General features: G+C 34.7%; 2 protein-coding genes across 2 annotated transcripts; one reads left to right on the forward strand and one right to left on the reverse strand.

Annotated features, from left to right (window-relative positions):
• Window positions 1-2,483: 2,483 nt before the first annotated feature.
• Window positions 2,484-4,176, reverse strand: LOC107915815 (uncharacterized). Its single transcript, XM_041102576.1, has 4 exons — window positions 4,053-4,176; window positions 3,597-3,632; window positions 3,097-3,470; window positions 2,484-3,012 (listed from the first exon to the last, which is right to left on the reverse strand). Exons 3-4 carry the CDS (start codon window positions 3,466-3,468, stop codon window positions 2,803-2,805), a joined length of 582 nt encoding a protein of 193 aa, XP_040958510.1. The 5' UTR covers window positions 3,469-3,470; window positions 3,597-3,632; window positions 4,053-4,176; the 3' UTR covers window positions 2,484-2,802.
• A 12,618-nt stretch (window positions 4,177-16,794) lies between these two features.
• Window positions 16,795-18,210, forward strand: LOC107915937 (signal peptide peptidase 1). The gene is made up of 3 exons (XM_016845119.2): window positions 16,795-16,882; window positions 17,788-17,903; window positions 17,998-18,210. Exons 1-3 carry the CDS (start codon window positions 16,843-16,845, stop codon window positions 18,190-18,192), a joined length of 351 nt encoding a protein of 116 aa, XP_016700608.1. The 5' UTR covers window positions 16,795-16,842; the 3' UTR covers window positions 18,193-18,210.
• Window positions 18,211-20,475: the final 2,265 nt, after the last annotated feature.

Consider the following 20,475-nt stretch of genomic DNA (forward strand, 5'->3'; position numbering starts at 1 on the left):
GATGTTCTTTTACGGCGTTTAGTTCACTGCGCCGCTAATACTCGAATTTTAGCGGCATTTGTCATGCAAACGCCACAAAATATGCCGCTAAAAGCATATTTTGGTGTAGTGTTATAGCGGCGTTTGGATAAAAAACGCCACTAAAAAATCAAGCATTAGCGGCGCTTCTATAAAAACACCGCTAAAGGTCGAGAATTAGCGGTGCTTTTTGGAAAACGCTGCTAAAAATAAGCATTACCGGCGTTTTTTTTAAAGCGCCGCAAAAAGCCTAAGCCCAACGACACCGTTTTCTGAGTTTTGGGGGCATTTAGCGAGGTTTTTGAAAAAGCGCCACTAGTGCTCGGGCCTTTAGTGGCGTTTTTGAAAAAGCGCCGCTAATGCTCTAGCCTTTAGCGGCGTTTTTGAAAAAGTGTCGCTAATGCTCTGGCCTTTAGCGGCATTTTTGAAAAAGCGCCGTAATGCTCGGGCCTTTAGCGGCGTTTTTGAAAAAGCGCCGCTAATAATAATAAAATCGAATTATCTCATTCTTTGATATATATTTTTTATAAGTTAAAAAATTGATATTTCGTTGTATTTATTATATATTGGTCAAATTTACATTTAAATGGTAACAAATAATATTGTTTAATACAAAATGTTTTTATTAAAGAGAAGTCGTCCTAACTCCTAACTATCTATTATTATTTTCCAATCACAGTTTATTTAAACTACTTTACTAGAAAAATATATTAAATTATGAGTAAAATAAAATATCATAAAACTTAAATTGTTGTGTTGTAAAGAATAAAAAATAGAATAAATTTTTATAAGAATAATAAATTTTGATAGTTCGATTAAATAAATCAAAAAAAGCAATATAAAACACCAAATATCTTGATAAATAATATTATATATTGATAATTTTATTACCAAAAATAATTTTATATTTAGTTAATCAAACATGAACACAACAATGACCTAATAGTATCTACTCAAGAGTAAGAACTGAAAATGAATGAAAGGGGACAAATGAGGTTGTTACTTGGTCTAAAACCCACTAGAAATTAATACTAGCTAGGTTTTTTAGGTTGAGAAAGGGTTATAGGAAAATATTATAAATATTGAAATTCGAATAAAATTTATTAAATATTGAATTTTAGAAAATAATTAAGTGAAGTTGGGATTCAATTTAGCTAGTAGAGTCGGTGGGGTTAGTTGGACGATTTGCTCTCAAAAAGAAAAAGCTGCTTGTTTTTTCTTGATAACAAAAAGTGTTAGCTGATTCTCAAGTCTAGAGCCGAATGTTTATGGGATTAGGGATTCTGATTTAAGGTTTATGAGTTAGGGGTTAGGGGTTAGAGGTTAAGATTAGTTAGGGATTTAGGGTTTATGGATTCGGTGTCATGTTATAGTTTAGATTAATTAGTGTGTTTTAATTTATATATTAAATAATGTTTAGGGGTTAGGGATTTGGGGTTGGGTTAGAGTTTAGAGTTTAGGGTTTAGGGTTTAAAGATTAGGGATTTAGGGTTGAGTTAGGGTTTAGGATTTATGATTTAGATTAATTAGTGTTTTTTAATTTATATATTAAATAAGGTTTAAGGGTTAGTGGTTAGGAGTTTGGGGTTAAGAGTTAGTGATTTAGGGTTTAGAGATTCGGGGTCGAGTTAGGGTTTAAGGTTTAGATTAATTAGTATTTTTTAATTTATATACTAATTAAGTTCTTATATAATTGTAAAAGAGATAACAATAAATTGTAAAGATTATTAATTTAAAATTGATATGCAATATACAATAATTGAATATAAAAAATTATAAAATATGCGAGCTTTGGCGGCGTTTATAGCAAAAACGCCGCTAATATGTATTAGAATTTTTCAAAACAGTGTCGTTTCATTACAAGAATTTAATTTATTAGTGGCGTTTCTTCTGTAAACGCCGGAAAAGGTAACATTAGCGGTGTTTATGGCTAAAAAATATTCAATCTAAACCATTTGATATATTTAAATATTAGATTTAAAAAATTAATAAAAAAATGTAACAAATTGATACAGATAGGTAACTATCTATTTTGGATATATAGGACCAAATTATAGCAAATAAAAATAAAATACAAAAACTAAAATCATTCCACATCGAACATCTAGCAAAATATTTATATTTTAGTTAGGAAGAAATATCTCTAATAAAATAAAGATTAGATCAGAAATGAATAATATAAAATCATGATTAACGTCTCAATCTTTGATAGAAACTTGATATATGAGAGATTAATTGCTTACATTGAATAATTCTAACTTAATAATTAATTACAGCCATTTAATCATTTTTTTCTTATTAAAATATACGAATTTATTTTGAGAGTACTTGATTTTTTTATAAAAATTTAATTTATAAAAAAATAATAAATATTTTATAAAATCACTTAACTAATAATTTTTAACAGACAAAATAAAAGATTTTTAGCATAGCAAAACAGTGTCGTTTTATTCCAAATGAAATAATTTTTTGCAGCGTTTTTCATAGCAAAAGGTAAGCAATAGCGGCATTTTTTTAAAAAACGCCACAAAAAATAATTTAATTTTAAAAATAGCGCCATTTTATGTAACAAAACAGTATCATTTTATTCTAAATAAAATAATTTTTTGCGGCGCAATAGATAAGCAATAGTGGCGTTTTTATAAAAAACGCCACAAAATAAAATTTAATTTAAAAAAATAGCGCCATTTTTTTAAATTCCCTCCCCCCTCCCCCCGAAATCCCCAACTTTCCCCCCTAAAATCCCTAATTTCCCACATCCAAGAAAGAAACCCAGAAGGTTATTCAACTCTGTGTTTCTTCCCAAGTGAAGCCAAACCCATCTTTGATTCTGTTTGCAATAAGAGCCAGGTGTAGCGGAACACTAAATCTCCCAACCATTCTCAAATCCTTCCCTAAATCCTCTTCTAAGATTTGGAAGTCTGAAAAATCTACTTCACTCTTCACTTTGGCTTTAAGTTGCTCCATAAAACTTTCTACGCACTCATCATCAACCTGCAGTTTAAGTCATGGAGATGCACATCAATTCTAAGGTCTAAACCCACCAAGAAGAAGCATGAAAAGAGATTTGAACAAAACCTTTCCATGTTTTGAAGCAGAAGATATATTTGCGTTTCCTTCTTCCATTATTATTGTATTCTTTGTGTTCGACTTGCCTGCCTTCATCTGTTTTTTGGGTTGTTCAGTCACTGTAAGCTTTTCATATTCTTCTCTCATTCTTCTTCTCTGTTTTGCTTCCAATTTTGCTTTCTTTTCTTTATGATTTAGATTTTCTTCCGTCATTCTTCTATTATCTGCCGCAGCACAGCCAGATCTCACCATATCTATTGTTGCCAAAAATAAATCATAACACAAATTTAAAAACAAAAACAGCCAGATTGAACACCATTTTACCAACCCAGCTTCAATCACCAGTTTGAATCTGTACGAGCCCATTTTGCCCGGGCCCATACCTACCAAATAATAAAAAAAAACAAACAATCAAACCAAACCCCCCCAAAAAAAAGCTAAAAGCCCAATGGCCCAACACGTAAACAATTCTCAGCCAAAAAAGGAAACAAAAACCCTAGCCGCCGCACCTGGGCCCTCCACTACCAGCTGTCTGCCACTGCCACCTGCAATTATGGAAAAGCAACAAGGGCTACGCACGAGTTACTGTAGCAAATAGTGAAAAATTATTATTATGTTGCAAAAGCCATATCAATATGCTGGTTAAAAAGGGGGGATGGATGGGATTTTTTTTGGGGGAGAAGGGGAGAGGAGAATCGATTGTATTTTAGAGGGGGGATTTTGGATTCTATCTCATTTTTTTCAGCTAAAAATAGAAGTCGAAAAGAAATCGTAAAAGAGGGGGATCCCCATTCTTGTACGCAGGATTTGAGAAATAAAAAAATACAAAGAAAAGGTGGATTTTCGATCGTATTCTCTTGGTTTTCATTTTGTTCTTTAGTTTCTTTTTTATTTTTGTTTACAAATCTATTAAACGAAAGTGGGCATAAAAAATATAAAAAAAAGAGAGCAGAAGAGAGTCTTACCGGATCCACCCCGGGGTTGTGTCGCTGGAATTTTCTTTTCCGTTGTCAGAATCGACGCAAGGAGAATGTGAGGGGTTCTTTCTCCTTTGTTTTCTTCGGTATAGAGAGGCCTCACCGTTGAATCTCACTTTAAAAGTGCCAAAAACCCGGTTCCATGAGGCTTTAAACCACCGTTTACGATGGAAGCCACGGCGGGTTCACGATGGTTTGGTGACAGTTCAAAAGGGGGAAGGTAGAAAACCTAGTAGAGCAAAGAAGTTGAGGAGAAGGGGCTGCTCTCTTTATTTATTTCTACTGATGAATAAAATGGAGGGTGAATGTTTTAAGAAAAAAAAAAGGTTTTTTTTTAAAAAAAGGGATTTGGGTGTTCTAAAAGTTTTTTTTTAAAAGGGGGCCACTGTTCTTTAATTTTAATTGTTTTTGGGGAAAGGAGAAAGGTGGCCTGCGCATGGACAATTGGTTCTGCGCATGTTCCCCTTAAATGGGTAATTTGCGCGGCCAGTCCTTCCTATTTTGCGTTAGCTTTATTTGTCCCTATTATGTTTCTTTCATTTTTCTCCAAAAGTTTGCACGCTGTTTCAGTTTGGTCCGTGCCTAAGCAGTGTTTTTGGTGATTTGGGTCATTTTCAATTTTGATCCCCGAGCATTTGTGCGCGTTTTATTTCGGCCCACAATTTTGTTTATAAATTATCCCTTTGGTTTTGTTGTGCTTACAATGAAGTTTTATCCTTAAGAAATAAGAGCATATTATTTTAGCATATAATCTTGTATTGTTTTGATGATTTCGTTGTTTTTTTATGTGCATATTTTTTTCTTTTCCTTTTTCAAATACTTTCGTATATTATCATTATCTCTTTTATATATATATTATATTAGGTTTATTAATTTTATATATTATTTACTTAAATGTTGTACATATATCACTTTGCATATTGCTAAATCTTTTTGAAACTTCATTTATGTATTATATATATATTTGATGCATCTCAAATTTCCATGTAAATTATTTTATAGCATTTATTTTAAAATTCATTCGTATGATATTATTTAAATTATTACTTATTTATATTTTTCTATTTATTTTAAAAGTTTTATATCCATTATTTGTTTTAAAGTCTTTGTATTACTTTTATAGTAGTGTTCTTTTAAAATTTCCTTTCTTCCTTATTGTTCATTTTATTTTAAAACTTGATATTTTATTTGAGTAATTTGCTTAGAACTTCTTTTAAGTTGGCTTTTAATTCATTAGCTTATAATTATTAACATTAGTATTTATATATTTGTTCCTTCATGTTTTTGTATCATTCTGGATTATTCATGTAATGTTATTGTCCCAAATTTTTATTTCTGGCTCAATACTAAGCTTGCATGCTCTTTATTGCATCATGTTTTTTTAATTCCAACTTCTTTCTCAACGTCAATTGTTTTTATCTCTAAATAATCAAACAAGTATATTGACTCATTTTTTTGCAATTGCATTTGAAACTTCACAAATCAAGACAATGTTTCGTGTTTGGAAATTCGGGAAATAGTTGTGTCCTAACTCACTGGATATGACATTTTGTTACCTCGAAATAAGATTTTTCGTAAGTAAAGGCAATATTAGATGTTTGGCAATTCGGGAAATCGTACCCTATCGTGCTGGGTTGCAATTTCCTATTTGTTCGAAACAATCGAATATTCCTTCGGTGTTCCACTCATGTCTTTTAAAAAATTTTATTAAAACGAAAGAAATGTTCGATATTTAGCAATTCATGGAATCGTGCCCTAACGTGTTGGGTGCAATTTCTCGTTTGCTCAAAATAATCAAATGTCTCTTTAGAATTTCATTCATGTTTTCTAAAAAAAAACTTATAAAGGAAATGTTCGGTATTTAGCAGTTCGGGGAATAGTACCCTATCGTGCTGGGTTACAATTTCCTATTTGCTCAAAATAATCGAATATCTCTCCGGAATTTCACTCGTATCTTCCAAGGTGAGGCAATGGTCAATGTTTGGAAATTCGAGGAATCGTGCCCTACTGTGCTGGGTATCGATTTTTCGTTAGACCAAATAGTTGGGCATCCTTTTGTTATTTTTGAATTACAAATTTTCGAACGTCGAAACAAGAAGATTTTTGGCAATGGACTCGGGTTATTCAAATGTTATTAACAAGAACCACATTTCAAAAACATTTTTAATTTTAGACAAAAGGACAGTATTTAATCAATTTGGTACCAATTTTGGGCGTAATGAGGGTGCTAATCCTTCCTCATACGTAACCGACTCCCGAGCCTATTTTCTCATATTTTCCTAGACCAAAATCATTGTTTTAATAAACCAAAATGTTCTATTAAAACAACCCAAATTTCTAGGTGACCCGATCACACCTCATCAAAAAAGATTGGTGGCGACTCCCAATTTCGTTTCATTTTCAAAATCCAAGTCGACCCCGTTTTCATCCAAAAAATGGTGTCAACAGCTTGGCGACTCCGCTGGGGAGAATAAGAGAGTCAAGCCACGTGTTGATTATTTCTTGTCTTTTTGTCGAAAGTTGAAAATTCGATTTAAATTTACGATCCTCTCATTGCATCTCTTTTGTTTTGAGTTATATTTTTATCGTGTTCTGTATTTTATTTTATACCTCTGCACATTGCATTGCATTACCGCTGGTCATACCCTTTTAAGTGGGAGTGAGAAACTACGCCTTCGTGAGGTTTTCACCTCCGCATGGGATAGTGAATCGCTTCCGGGATACATCCGTACCTATGTCTTCGTGAGATTTTCATCTCCGCATGGCCATAGGGAAATGTATTCCCCTGAACTGAACTCGGTCCGCATGAGCCTATAATGGGTGAGGATCGAGAAATCTGCTGGTTCGGGTACCCTTACTTTAGAACCAAACCTCATGTAGTGAACCTTAGGAGCCCACCCTAGGTAGAACCACCTCGAACCCCTAGTATTCACCCAAATAGGTGTTCTATTTATTCTTGCTTGCTTTTGCTTTGTACTAACATGTTTTCTTTTTGTTATGATTGCATTGCATTTTCATCATAAAAAGAGGTGTTGATTCACGTTCGGTTGTTAAATAGAGAGCTTGTCATAAGGAAATGAGTTTCTTGATAAAGTGGATAATAATACGGTTGTCCGAATATGGTCTAAGGAAACGTGATAAGAGAGGGATGTTAGTTTAATGGAGGACTACACAACCATTGCTCCGTTGCCCGAGAATTCAAAGTGACAAGGATTATTCGAGAGCTGCTCAATTTTTTTTTAAAAAGAAGCCAACGAGCATCACGAGGTTGAGTGAGCAACGAGTCACGGCCCGGATCAAGTAAAAGGAGATAGAAGAGACGTCCCTTTTGAATAGTTTGTGAGACTTATCTTAACACTCGAATGAAGAAGAGGATCGAAGGACTCCGCCTATGAGGGCGAAACTGTATATATATATATCCGCTTTATGTAAAGAGATTTGTTTTCTAATAAGGTTGTTCTAATAGAATTGAACCAAGAATCAACGTCTCTTTTTGCATTCATTTCATACACTTGCATTACATTGCATCATATGCATTAGATTTTCACGAAATGACCCTAATTAAGTAAAATTATTTCAGTTACCCTGGAAACCAACAAGAATCCACCAACCACATATCATTACGGTACCCGTTGCCAAACAAAAGCAATGGATCAGAGGTTAGAAAGGCTGGAACAAATGCAAAAAGAAATGCAGGATAAGATGCAAGAACAATTGGATAAAATCCAACAGGACGCGCGGGAATCCCAAAGAATTATGAGCCAACTGGCACAATTATTGGCTGATAAAGAAAAGAGCCCTGTAATTAATTCGGGAGTTGATCAGGAGAACCCTGTTTATCCTCCAGGTTTTACCCTGACAAGCACCCAGGCACGACTAGATATGTGCCCTCAAGGAGCACCTGTCACTATTGGACCTCAATATCGGGCTGGCACCTTGGTACCAATGCACTTTCAAGTAGGCTCGGGTTCTAATCCCGGGGACAACCCCACCAATCCGGTGGTCTCTGATCTCGATGATATGGCGAAAATAGAAAAGGCAAGAATGGACCTGCCAAAACAACTTGAGGATCGATGTAGATGGCTAGAGGAAAAATTCAAGGCCATGGAGAACATCGACTATCGTTGCGAAATCGACGCCAAGGACTTGAGTTTGGTACCTGATCTAGTACTCCCTCCCAAATTCAAAATGCCAGAATTTGAAAAGCATAACGGGACTAGTTGTCCTGAAGCTCATATCACTATGTTCTGCCGAAGGATGACGGGATACATCAACAATGATCAACTGTTGATCCACTACTTTCAGGACAGTCTGATCGGGTCTGCAGCTAAGTGGTACAACCAGTTAAGCCGCGTCAACATCCATTCATGGAAGGACTTAGCACAGGCTTTCATAAAGCAGTACAACCATGTGACAGATATGACACCCGATAGAATCACATTGCAGAACATGGAAAAGAAGCAAAGTGAGAGCTTTAGGCAATATGCTCAAAGATGGAGAGAGGTCGCGACACAGGTCCAGCCACCTCTTTTAGAGAAAGAAACCACGATGCTTTTCATCAACACTCTGAAAGCACCGTTCATTAACCACATGTTAGGAAGTGCTACCATGAGCTTCTCAGATGTAGTGATGTCTGGTGAAATGATTGAAAATGCAATAAGAAGTGGGAAGATAGATGCGGAAGAAGGCATCAAGAGATCAACCCCAAAGAATAAAGACAATGAGGTGAACAACACGAGTACATATAGCAAGGGTTATTCAAAACCAATTACGGCGAATCAGCCAAGAAAAATGGTCGCTAACCAACAAGGCTCATTGAGACAAGAACCTAGAGTGAAACCAGGTACTGAGAAGCTCTACTTCACGCCAATTCCGATGTCATATGAAGAGCTATATCAAAATTTATTCAATGCGCATGTTGTTTCCCCTTCCTATTCAAAACCCCCACAACCTCCATATCCAAAGTGGTATGATGCGAACACACAATGTGACTACCATGCAGGAATTACAGGGCACTCAATAGAGAATTGCATCACCTTCAAAAAAACTAGTTGAAAAACTCATCAACATGGGTATTGTCAAGTTGGGTGACTCATCTACTGCAGAAAATCTGCTACCCAATCATGATTGACAATAAGGTGAATACGATGTATGAAGAGATATTGGGAAGTGTTCACATCAATGACATGCATGAAGACACAACTGAAGAGGGAACTTTGTTAGATGTCTGCCCTCATAAACTTGGAAGTGTTCTAAATAAATCAGACTGTAAAAGAAGTCTCTGTAGTATTTAGAGCCTACTTAGAGTAATATTCAGAACACACTTGTTGCTTTTAGCCTGAAGCAATATGAATTTTTTGTGAAATAGGCTCATGTCTGAACGTCGTTATTTTAATAATGCATCTTTGCGATCATTTTTGAGCTAATATTCTTTCATTCTTTATGAATAATTATTTTTAATCTTTCATTCTTTCTCCAAAATCATTCATTCATTCATAATTATACTGTACAGATAATTATTCTTAAATTCATACATTCTTTGTATATTCTTTTGCACCAACAACAGGTCCCTGAATATCAACGACATGAATGACACTGCTACAGACTCAGAATCTCCTTTTGAGGGAGACATGTGTTTAGAGGAATATCATGACTTCAAAAATGACATAGATTGTGGCCTATCTCCGTACTAATTGAGGAGGGTAGAACAAGGTGAAAACAGATTCCACCTTACGAAAAATCAATGGAGTCCATGTGGGGCATGAAGGTTGTTAGGTCGATCTCGCCTAAAAAGTCTGGCGGTCATCAGTTTATTTTCACGGGAAGAAGCTGCTTCATATGCCAATGTCACGAAGTCGACAGCAAATTTTTTGAAAAAATCACGTCAGCTTGAAAAGTCGAAAAGGATCATATTTGACAATGCACTAAATTTGAACATGAGCACAATATCAAAAGTTTGCAGTCTGTTCAAGATTAACACCATATCGCAAAAAAAAACTCTGCCAGGGCAACGCGCTCTTTTTGGGCTTATCGCGGTTTTACCTATTGAGGTCGAGATTTCTTTCTCTTTGAGTTTTGGATCCAATCCTAGTTGAAGAGCAATGTTCAAAATATTCATCATGGTCAAATGTACCAAAAGCAAATGGTATGAGTTCACCAAAACAAGGTTTGCTCTAGAGAATTCCACAAGGGGGACCTGATATTAAAAAAGATCCTTCCCCTACAAAGGGGACTTCAGAAGAAAGTGGATGCCAAGCCAGAAGAACCTTGTGTGGAAGGCTTTATCTGGGATTGACCAAGATGGATGGCAAGAACTTGCCCAATCTTGAGAATTTTGATTCAAGGAATAAATACTTCACTTAAAAAAAATTAATGAAAAAGAAAAGAAAAGAAAATGAGTGAAAAATGAGAGGCCAAGGTGAAAACCCGCAAAGGGCACCTTGAAACCAAAGGGGCTTGAGTTGAAAACCCGAAAAAGGGTGACTCAAATTTTAGATCAAATTGGGGTATGAGGCGATCAGAGCAGCTCAAATTTTGATCAAATCGGGGCATGTGATGATCTTACTATACCTGATTCAACAGGAAAGGGTAGGTAGCATCTTGGGGCATCGACAAAGTCTTGTAGATCTCCTAAACACATGTCAAACTCAAAATGGTCTTTCAAAGAGTTGGTACAGAAAAGTTCAAGCTACGATATCTGGGGCATCTTGTCCTCATACTTTTTTTTCTTGGAATACTTCATTCTTTTTCAAGATACGTGTTCCCAATCAATTCCCATTTTATTCTTGCTATCATTGATAGTTTATTCATTTTGAGCTATGCTCTCAAATCAATTCTATTTTATCTATCGTTATGATCTTTTGCAAGCATGTTGCATTGGAATAATGATTAATGGACTAATAAAACTTTCACGAAGGAAGTTTTGCATATTACTCTCAAAAGTTTCTAAATAATATAGGAGCCTCAAGTAGGACAATTGTTTAGAACACTCCAAATTTAAAGGTTGGAAATTTGGGAAGGAATAGTCTAAATTTAGACTTTCTCTTTGGATTTTTGTTGTCAAATGCGTTGATTGACAAGACGCCATGTTGGTGACAAAGCTTGAATAAACAAGAAAGTGATGATCTTCAGGCAATAAGAAGAGGTTACCTCGGGAAGGAGAACCCTCGTTTGCGCATGAGTCTTTGGTACGACACATTGGGAATGATGTAAGGGACCAGGAGGATTTAAATCTTATACCCTTGAATGGCGATAGGAGAAGATTGAAAAAAGCCATATCTTTCTACCCTTGGGTTACAGTAGGAGATTGATAGTACAAATTTTATGTCACAATGGATTGAACTACGATGTTCACAGTGGGGGACAATCAGATTACGTGTTTCTTTGGAAATGCCGACTGGTCAAGAAGGCGTTGCGACATGTTAGTGATAAAGCCTTAATAAGCTTTTGAGCGATGATAACCTAAGCATTAAGGAATCATTTTCATGACATTCTGCATTCATTCAAATGTCATTCACGCACATCTAGTTAGGAACATTTGATCCATTCTGATCATGCCATCCTAATCATTAGGCATAATTAGGTTCATTATACAGGTCATGTTCCCTAGAGAACAGATCAGTAAAAATCGAAGACAAACCTTGCCTCTCTTGTTTGTAGCAGAGCTGGTTGAAGATAATAGATCTTGCCTTCCTGTATTTGGCAGCGAAGCAGATCAAAGATAGAAGATTTTACCTCCCTGACTACAGTGGAGTACATTGAAGCTGATAATTCTATCTCCCTGTATTTAGCAGTGGAATAGATTGAAGATTGCAGATCTTGCCTTCCTGTATTTGGCAGCGAAGCAGATCAAAGATGGCAGGTTTTACCTCCCTGACTACAGTGGAATACATTGAAGCCGATAATTCTATCTCCCTGTATTTGGCAGTGGAATAGATTGAAGATTGCAGATCTTGCCTTCCTGTATTTGGCAGTGAAGCAGATCAAAGATGGCAGATTTTACCTCCCTGACTACAGTGGAGTACATTGAAGCCGATAATTCTATCTCCCTGCATTTGCCAGTGGAATAGATTGAAGATCAAAGATGGCAGATTTTACCTCCCTGACTACAGTGGAGTACATTGAAGCCGATAATTCTATCTCCCTGTATTTGGCAGTGGAATAGATTGAAGATTGCAGATCTTGCCTTCCTGTATTTGGCAGCGAAGCAGATCAAAGATGGCAGATTTTACCTCCCTGACTATAGTGGAGTACATTGAAGCCGATAACTCTATCTCCCTGTATTTGGCAGTGGAATAGATTGAAGATTGCAGATCTTGCCTTCCTGTATTTGGCAGCGAAGCAGATCGAAGATGGCAAATTTTACCTCCCTGACTACAGTGGAGTACATTGAAGCCGATAATTCTATCTCCCTGTATTTGGCAGTAGAATAGATTGAAGATTGCAGATCTTGCCTTCCTGTATTTGGCAGCGAAGCAGATCAAAGATGGCAGATTTTACCTCCCTGACTACAGTGGAGTACATTGAAGCCGATAATTCTATCTCCCTGTATTTGGCAGTGGAATAGATTGAAGATTGCAGATCTTGCCTTCCTGTATTTGGCAGCGAAGCAGATCAAAGATGGCAGATTTTACCTCCCTGACTACAGTGGAGTTCATTGAAGCCGATAATTCTATCTCCCTGTATTTGGCAGTGGAATAGATTGAAGATTGCAGATCTTGCCTTCCTGTATTTGGCAGCGAAGCAGATCAAAGATGGCAGATTTTACCTCCCTGACTACAGTGGAGTACATTGAAGCCGATAATTCTATCTCCCTGTATTTGGTAGTGGAATAGATTGAAGATTGCAGATCTTGCCTTCCTGTATTTGGCAGCGAAGCAGATCAAATATGGCAGATTTTACCTCCCTGACTACAGTGGAGTACATTGAAGCCGATAACTCTATCTCCCTGTATTTGGCAGTGGAATAGATTGAAGATTACAGATCTTATCTCCCTAAGCAATAGTGGAGCAGGTTGAAGACGACGGATTTTACCTCCCTGATTACAGTGGAGTACATTGAAGCTGGTAGTTCTACTTCCCTGAGAAACAGTGGAATAGATCGAAGATTACAATCTTATCTCCCTAAGCAATAGTGGAGCAGATCGCATCAAGTCTTATCTCCTTAAGTAGTAGTGGAGAAGACTAAAAACACAAATCTCATCCCCATGGAGTCGTAACAAAGTAGATTGAAGCTACAAGGCGTATCTGAAGTTGCCGTGAAGTGGATCAAAGCAAGAAGACGCAGTGGACTGAAATGAGGTTACTTGAAGAAGATAAGCACCATAAAATCAAGCCTCGGTGAGACCGGGCAAAATTGGCCTTCTTAGTCTTTGCTCTGTTCTCGTTACACGACAACAAGCAAAGAGGGGCAGCTGTACGAGCCCATTTTGCCCGGGCCCATACCTACCAAATAATAATAAAAAACAAACAATCAAACCAAACCCCCCCAAAAAAAAGCTAAAAGCCCAATGGCCCAACACGTAAACAATTCTCAGCCAAAAAAGGAAACAAAAACCCTAGCCGCCGCACCTGGGCCCTCCACTACCAGCTGTCTGCCACTGCCACCTGCAATTATGGAAAAGCAACAGGGGCCACGCACGAGTTACTGTAGCAAATAGTGAAAAATTATTATTATGTTGTAAAAGCCATATCAATATGCTGGTTAAAAAGGGGGGATGGATGGGATTTTTTTTTGGGGAGAAGGGGAGAGGAGAATCGATTGTATTTTAGAGGGGGGATTTTGGATTCTATCTCATTTTTTTCAGCTAAAAATAGAAGTCGAAAATAAATCGTAAAAGAGGGGGATCCCCATTCTTGTACGCAGGATTTGAGAAATAAAAAAAATACAAAGAAAAGGTGGATTTCCGATCGTATTCTCTTGGTTTTCATTTTGTTCTTTAGTTTCTTTTTTATTTTTGTTTACAAATCTATTAAATGAAAGTGGGCATAAAAAATATAAAAAAAAGAGAGGAGAAGAGAGTCTTACCGGATCCACCCCGGGGTTGTGTCGCTGGAATTTTCTTTTCCGTTGTCAGAATCGACGCAAGGAGAATGTGAAGGGTTCTTTCTCCTTTGTTTTCTTCGGTATAGAGAGGCCTCACCATTGAATCTCCCTTTAAAAGTGCCAAAAACCCGGTTCCATGAGGCTTTAAACCACCGTTTACGATGGAAGCCACGGCGGGTTCACGATGGTTTGGTGACAATTCAAAAGGGGGAAGGTAGAAAACCTAGCAGAGCAAAGAAGTTGAGGAGAAGGGGCTGCTCTCTTTATTTATTTCTACTGATGAATAAAATGGAGGGTGAATATTTTAAGAAAAAAAAAGGTTTTTTTTAAAAAAAAAGGGATTTGGGTGTTCTAAAAGTTTTTTTTTAAAAGGGGGCCACTGTTCTTTAATTTTAATTGTTTTTGGGGAAAGGAGAAAGGTGGCCTGCGCATGGACAATTGGTTCTGCGCATGTTCCCCTTAAATGGGTAATTTGCGCGGCCAGTCCTTCCTATTTTGCGTTAGCTTTATTTGTCCCTATAATGTTTCTTTCATTTTTCTCCAAAAGTTTGCACGCTGTTTCAGTTTGGTCCGTGCCTAAGCAGTGTTTTTGGTGATTTGGGTCATTTTCAATTTTGATCCCCGAGCATTTGTGCGCGTTTTATTTCGGCCCACAATTTTGTTTATAAATTATCCCTTTGGTTTTGTTGTGCTTACAATGAAGTTTTTTCCTTAAGAAATAAGAGCATATTATTTTAGCATATAATCTTGTATTGTTTTGATGATTTCGTTGTTTTTTTATGTGCATATTTTTTTCTTTTCCTTTTTCAAATACTTTCGTATATTATCATTATCTCTTTTATATATATATATTATATTAGGTTTATTAATTTTATATATTATTTACTTAAATGTTGTACATATATCACTTTGCATATTGCTAAATCTTTTTGAAACTTCATTTATGTATTATATATATATTTGATGCATCTCAAATTTCCATGTAAATTATTTTATAGCATTTATTTTAAAATTCATTCGTATGATATTATTTAATTTATTACTTATTTATATTTTTCTATTTATTTTAAAAGTTTTATATCCATTATTTGTTTTAAAGTCTTTGTATTAGTTTTATAGTAGTGTTCTTTTAAAATTTCCTTTCTTCCTTATTGTTCATTTTATTTTAAAACTTGATATTTTATTTGAGTAATTTGCTTAGAACTTCTTTTAAGTTGGCTTTTAATTCATTAGCTTATAATTATTAACATTTGTATTTATATATTTGTTCCTTCATGTTTTTGTATCATTCTGGATTATTCATGTAATGTTATTGTCCCAAATTTTTATTTCTGGCTCAATACTAAGCTTGCATGCTCTTTATTGCATCATGTTTTTTTAATTCCAACTTCTTTCTCAACGTCAATTGTTTTTATCTCTAAATAATCAAACAAGTATATTGACTCATTTTTTTGCAATTGTATTTGAAACTTCACAAATCAAGACAATGTTTCGTGTTTGGAAATTCGGGAAATAGTTGTGTCCTAACTCACTGGATATGACATTTTGTTACCTCGAAATAAGATTTTTCGTAAGTAAAGGCAATATTAGATGTTTGGCAATTCGGGAAATCGTACCCTATCGTGCTGGGTTGCAATTTCCTATTTGTTCGAAACAATCGAATATTCCTTCGGTGTTCCACTCATGTCTTTTAAAAAATTTTATTAAAACGAAAGAAATGTTCGATATTTAGCAATTCATGGAATCGTGCCCTAACGTGTTGGGTGCAATTTCTCGTTTGCTCAAAATAATCAAATGTCTCTTTAGAATTTCATTCATGTTTTCTAAAAAAAAAAACTTATAAAGGAAATGTTCGGTATTTAGCAGTTCGGGGAATAGTACCCTATCGTGCTGGGTTACAATTTCCTATTTGCTCAAAATAATCGAATATCTCTCTGGAATTTCACTCGTATCTTCCAAGGTGAGGCAATGGTCAATGTTTGGAAATTCGAGGAATCGTGCCCTACTGTGCTGGGTATCGATTTTTCGTTAGACCAAATAGTTGGGCATCCTTTTGTTATTTTTGAATTACAAATTTTCGAACGTCGAAACAAGAAGATTTTTGGCAATGGACTCGGGTTATTCAAATGTTATTAACAAGAACCACATTTCAAAAACATTTTTAATTTTAGACAAAAGGACAGTATTTAATCAATTTGGTACCAATTTTGGGCGTAATGAGGGTGCTAATCCTTCCTCATACGTAACCGACTCCCGAGCCTATTTTCTCATATTTTCCTAGACCAAAATCATTGTTTTAATAAACCAAAATGTTCTATTAAAACAACCCAAATTTCTAGGTGACCCGATCACACCTCATCAAAAAAGATTGGTGGCGACTCCCAATTTCGTTTCATTTTCAAAATCCAAGTCGACCCCGTTTTCATCCAAAAAAATGGTGTCAACAGAATCTTTGTAGACTCACTCACAGAAACAGATTCAATTAATCAAAATTTAAACAAAAAAGCAACCAACCAAGCCATGATTGATTCATAACAAACTAAAAAAAAATTATCAATCAGTGAAGCAGAAATCATAAATAATGAATTAGCTACTTTTGTAAGAATATAATTAACTAGTAGTACTGCAAAATAATAATTACTGATTGATTTTATTATAATTTTTTTCCTTCTTGTTGTAGGTAGAAAGAGAGTCGATTCTTCGTTGCTGTTATATTTAAAAATAAACGACGAGGATGAAGAACACTGAAAGACTCGCCAATTTGGCTTTAGCAGGTTTGCCTTTTTTTTATGTACTCTTGATTAATTTTAGTTTATTATTTACATTTTGGGTTTGCATTTGAAAGAATTCTTGTCTTTTTAGGATAATTTCTGCTCAGTTTATTCAGTTGTTTAATTTAGTTTTGTACTAGCTGGGAGGATTTAGTTAGTTAATGTATCTTCTGGTTCTAGTTGCAAAGAAAATATGAGAACTGATAGGAAAGAATGATTTGAGTGTGAAATTTGGGAGTGTGTAAGGGTAGGACGGGGTAGCTTTGTTATTTGGCATGAATGATAGTTGGTTTATTTATAAAGTTATGCATTATATGTGGAGAATTTAAAGGGATTAGATTTCGTTTCACCCAAATCTTTGCAGTTCTGAAAAAAGGAAAAGAAAAACTTTAAAAAGAACTGAAATCTTATGTTCTGTTTGATTGCTGCCTTGGACACAAAATCTGTTTGTTTTTAATAATTAGTAAACAAAATTGTTGTGTTTGATTTTATTATGAAACAATCATGTTATAACTTGTGTTACATTTTATCATCTGCTTTTTTTAATCAAATAGGATTTTTTTTTCTTTACACTTTCATTTCCTTTTAGCAACTTTTTATGAACCAAAAACTAATAGGCAAAAGCAGAAATCAGTGAATGCACTTTGCGTTGCATATCCCCACCTTTCTCAGTTCAGATGCATTGTTACGTATCTTTAAATATATTAATTTTAGACCTCATGAATCTTGCTTAATATACTTGTGAATGAATACATACTTGGCGTATGGCTGATTTTTTTAGAGAATATGTGGAACTAAGGATGCTCTTATTATGAGTCACTGTTAGATGTGAGATCTCTCAGGTACCACATGTGCGCTTAAGAAGCTGGACTCTTTCTAATGTGGCATCCTTGATTTGCTAAATGCAGGGTTGACATTGGCACCACTTGTCGTGAAGGTAGATCCTAATTTGAATGTTATTTTGACCGCATGCCTTGCAGTATATGTGGGCTGCTATCGTTCTGTCAAGCCAACTCCCCCATCAGTGAGTATGATAGCATTTAAAATAACTCTTCGCCTTCTTGTTTGTCATTCAGTTCTATAGATTAAAATTGGCTGACAATTTGTCTGTCATACAGGAGACAATGTCTAAGGAGCATGTTATGCGTTTTCCATTTGTTGGGAGTGCAATGTTGTTATCACTTTTCTTGCTGTTCAAGTTCTTATCGAAAGACTTGGTTAAAATTGTTCTTGGTACTCTGAAGATATTTATGGAAAATTACCCTATGATTCTATTGTATTTATACTGCATGGCTGCACCATGTATTTCTTAACTAGTTTGATAAATTTTTATGCGTGGTGTTTAATTTTTCGTTACTGCCTGTGTTTTAATTTTTCATATGTATTATTTATTTTAGTTTTTATTCTAAATTTTTATTTTTACTTTAATATTTATGACAACTTGAGTTCTAACTTTTGGATTTTAATTGTGTTATTAATTTCTTATTTTAAATTCTAAAATTAAATTCATTAATTTTTATATTTAGTTTTAAAGTTAAAATTTTCATAGAAAATTTAATTTAAATAATATTTTTTTATTTATCCTTAAAAAGTATATTTAAAGTTCAAATTTAAAAAATAAAACATAATATAATATTTATCATAAAAATAAATATTATTTGATTAAAATAATTTTTTTAAAGGTTATATTTTTAGCGGCGTTTTTGTGAGAAGCGCCGCTAAAGGACAAACCTTTAGTGGCGTTTGTGATAACAGCGCCGCTAAAGCTTCATGATCTTTAGCGGCATTTGTGAAAAAAGCGTCGCTAAAAGTCATGGTCTTTAGCGGCGTTTTCGGAAAAAGCACCGCTAAAGGTCATGGTCTATAGCGGCGTTTTTGGGAAAAAACGCCACTAAAGTTAGCGACGCGTTTTTTTCGGCGCTTCTCAATGCGCCGCAAATACTTTTAGCGACGCTTTGCCTAAAAAAGCGCCACTAAAAGCCTATTTTGGTGTAGTGTTAGAAGGGAAATGAATAATAGTTAAATATTTTTAAAGTATTATGTGTTTAATTAAAGTAAAAGGGACTAAATCAAATAAGGGATAAAAGTAGGAATTACTACTAAATTTTAAGATGGAACTAGCTTAAGGGACTTATTAACTAAATAAGCCAATAATTATAAGTGGAGGGTGATGGTGGACGGTTTTAATTAAGTTATAGTATTATAAATATATATATATATAAAGTTATTATAATAATCATTAAAGGAATTATAAAAGTAAATAAATAATAAAAACAAATTTAATAAAACACCAAAAGAGACCGTTAAAAGAAATTTCTATTATTTCTTTCTTGCCGAAAATAAAGAAAAGTAAAGGGGAAAGGAAGCCATTGATAAAGCTTAAGTATTTGGTTTGAAGGACTTGCATGTAAGTGTTACTCAAACTGATTTTTCATGTTAATTATATTTTTGTACTGGAAATGGTTTAATTTAACTAATTCATGAGCTAAAGTATAAATTGTTTGGAAGTAGTGGACAATGCCATTGTTGATGTTTTAAGGTTTTGGGATCTAGTGGTGACCCTTTATATATGGTTATTTTATAGAATGATTTGTTAAGAAAGTATGATAAGTTATAAATTTCTTTCATTAGTCATTTTGGTTAAATTGTGTTAAGGGTTTAGGTGAAATTAATTGTTAGGGATGTAGCTTATTTCAAAACTAAAATGGAATGATATTAAGTGAAGAAATTCAAGAGTATAAGGACTGTTTTGGAATTATATAGATAATTATACGTATACATTTGGTGGGTTGAGGAAATTAGTATAAACATGGGATTGATTGGTTGTATTTTATGATAAGGACTAAGTTGAGTGAATATCAAATGTTAATGGTTAAATGTGTAAGCTTAGTTATTGAGTAATTGATTAAATTAAATTATTAATTCTAGATCGAGATACGAGAGATCCCGTTGCTAGTCATGGAAAAGAGAAGATTAGGGAATAATTGTCTACAAGTGTAGTTTCGGTAAGTTTGTATACTTGAACTTAATTTTTCTATTAATTATTTAATTAATCAATGTTATTTTGATATTTGAAATACAATGTTACGTGTATTATCGAATAAAGATGTTAAGTGATGAATGAGAAAATTGTGGAAATAAATAATTACACTATCGTCGGTATAATCGACTAGTGCTGGGCGCAAATATCGTTGGGTTATCCAACTAGAGCTAGGCTCACTATTGATTTTTTCGGTATATCCGACTAGCACTGGGATCAACTTTTGTCAGCTTGTCTGACTAGTGCTGAGCACACAATTGTCGGTACAACCGACTAGCACTAGGCGTAAATATCTTTGGTTTATCCAACTAGAGCTAGGCTCACATCTAATATTGTCAGTTAATCTGACTAGCGCTGGGCGTAAACTCTTCTGTAATTTATCCACTAGGCACCGAGTGCCATGTAGCTAATGGACCATACGACAAGGTATTATGATTCATCGAAAAGAGTTGGTTATAGGTATTATAAAAGAAGAATTATAATTTTTATTTGGTTGAGGAATAGACTCATATGATTTGGTTATTCTTATGGTTAATTATATAAATGAAATCTATTA

This window comes from Gossypium hirsutum, chromosome D10 (genome assembly GCF_007990345.1).
Source record: "Gossypium hirsutum isolate 1008001.06 chromosome D10, Gossypium_hirsutum_v2.1, whole genome shotgun sequence".
Taxonomy (NCBI): domain Eukaryota; kingdom Viridiplantae; phylum Streptophyta; class Magnoliopsida; order Malvales; family Malvaceae; genus Gossypium; species Gossypium hirsutum.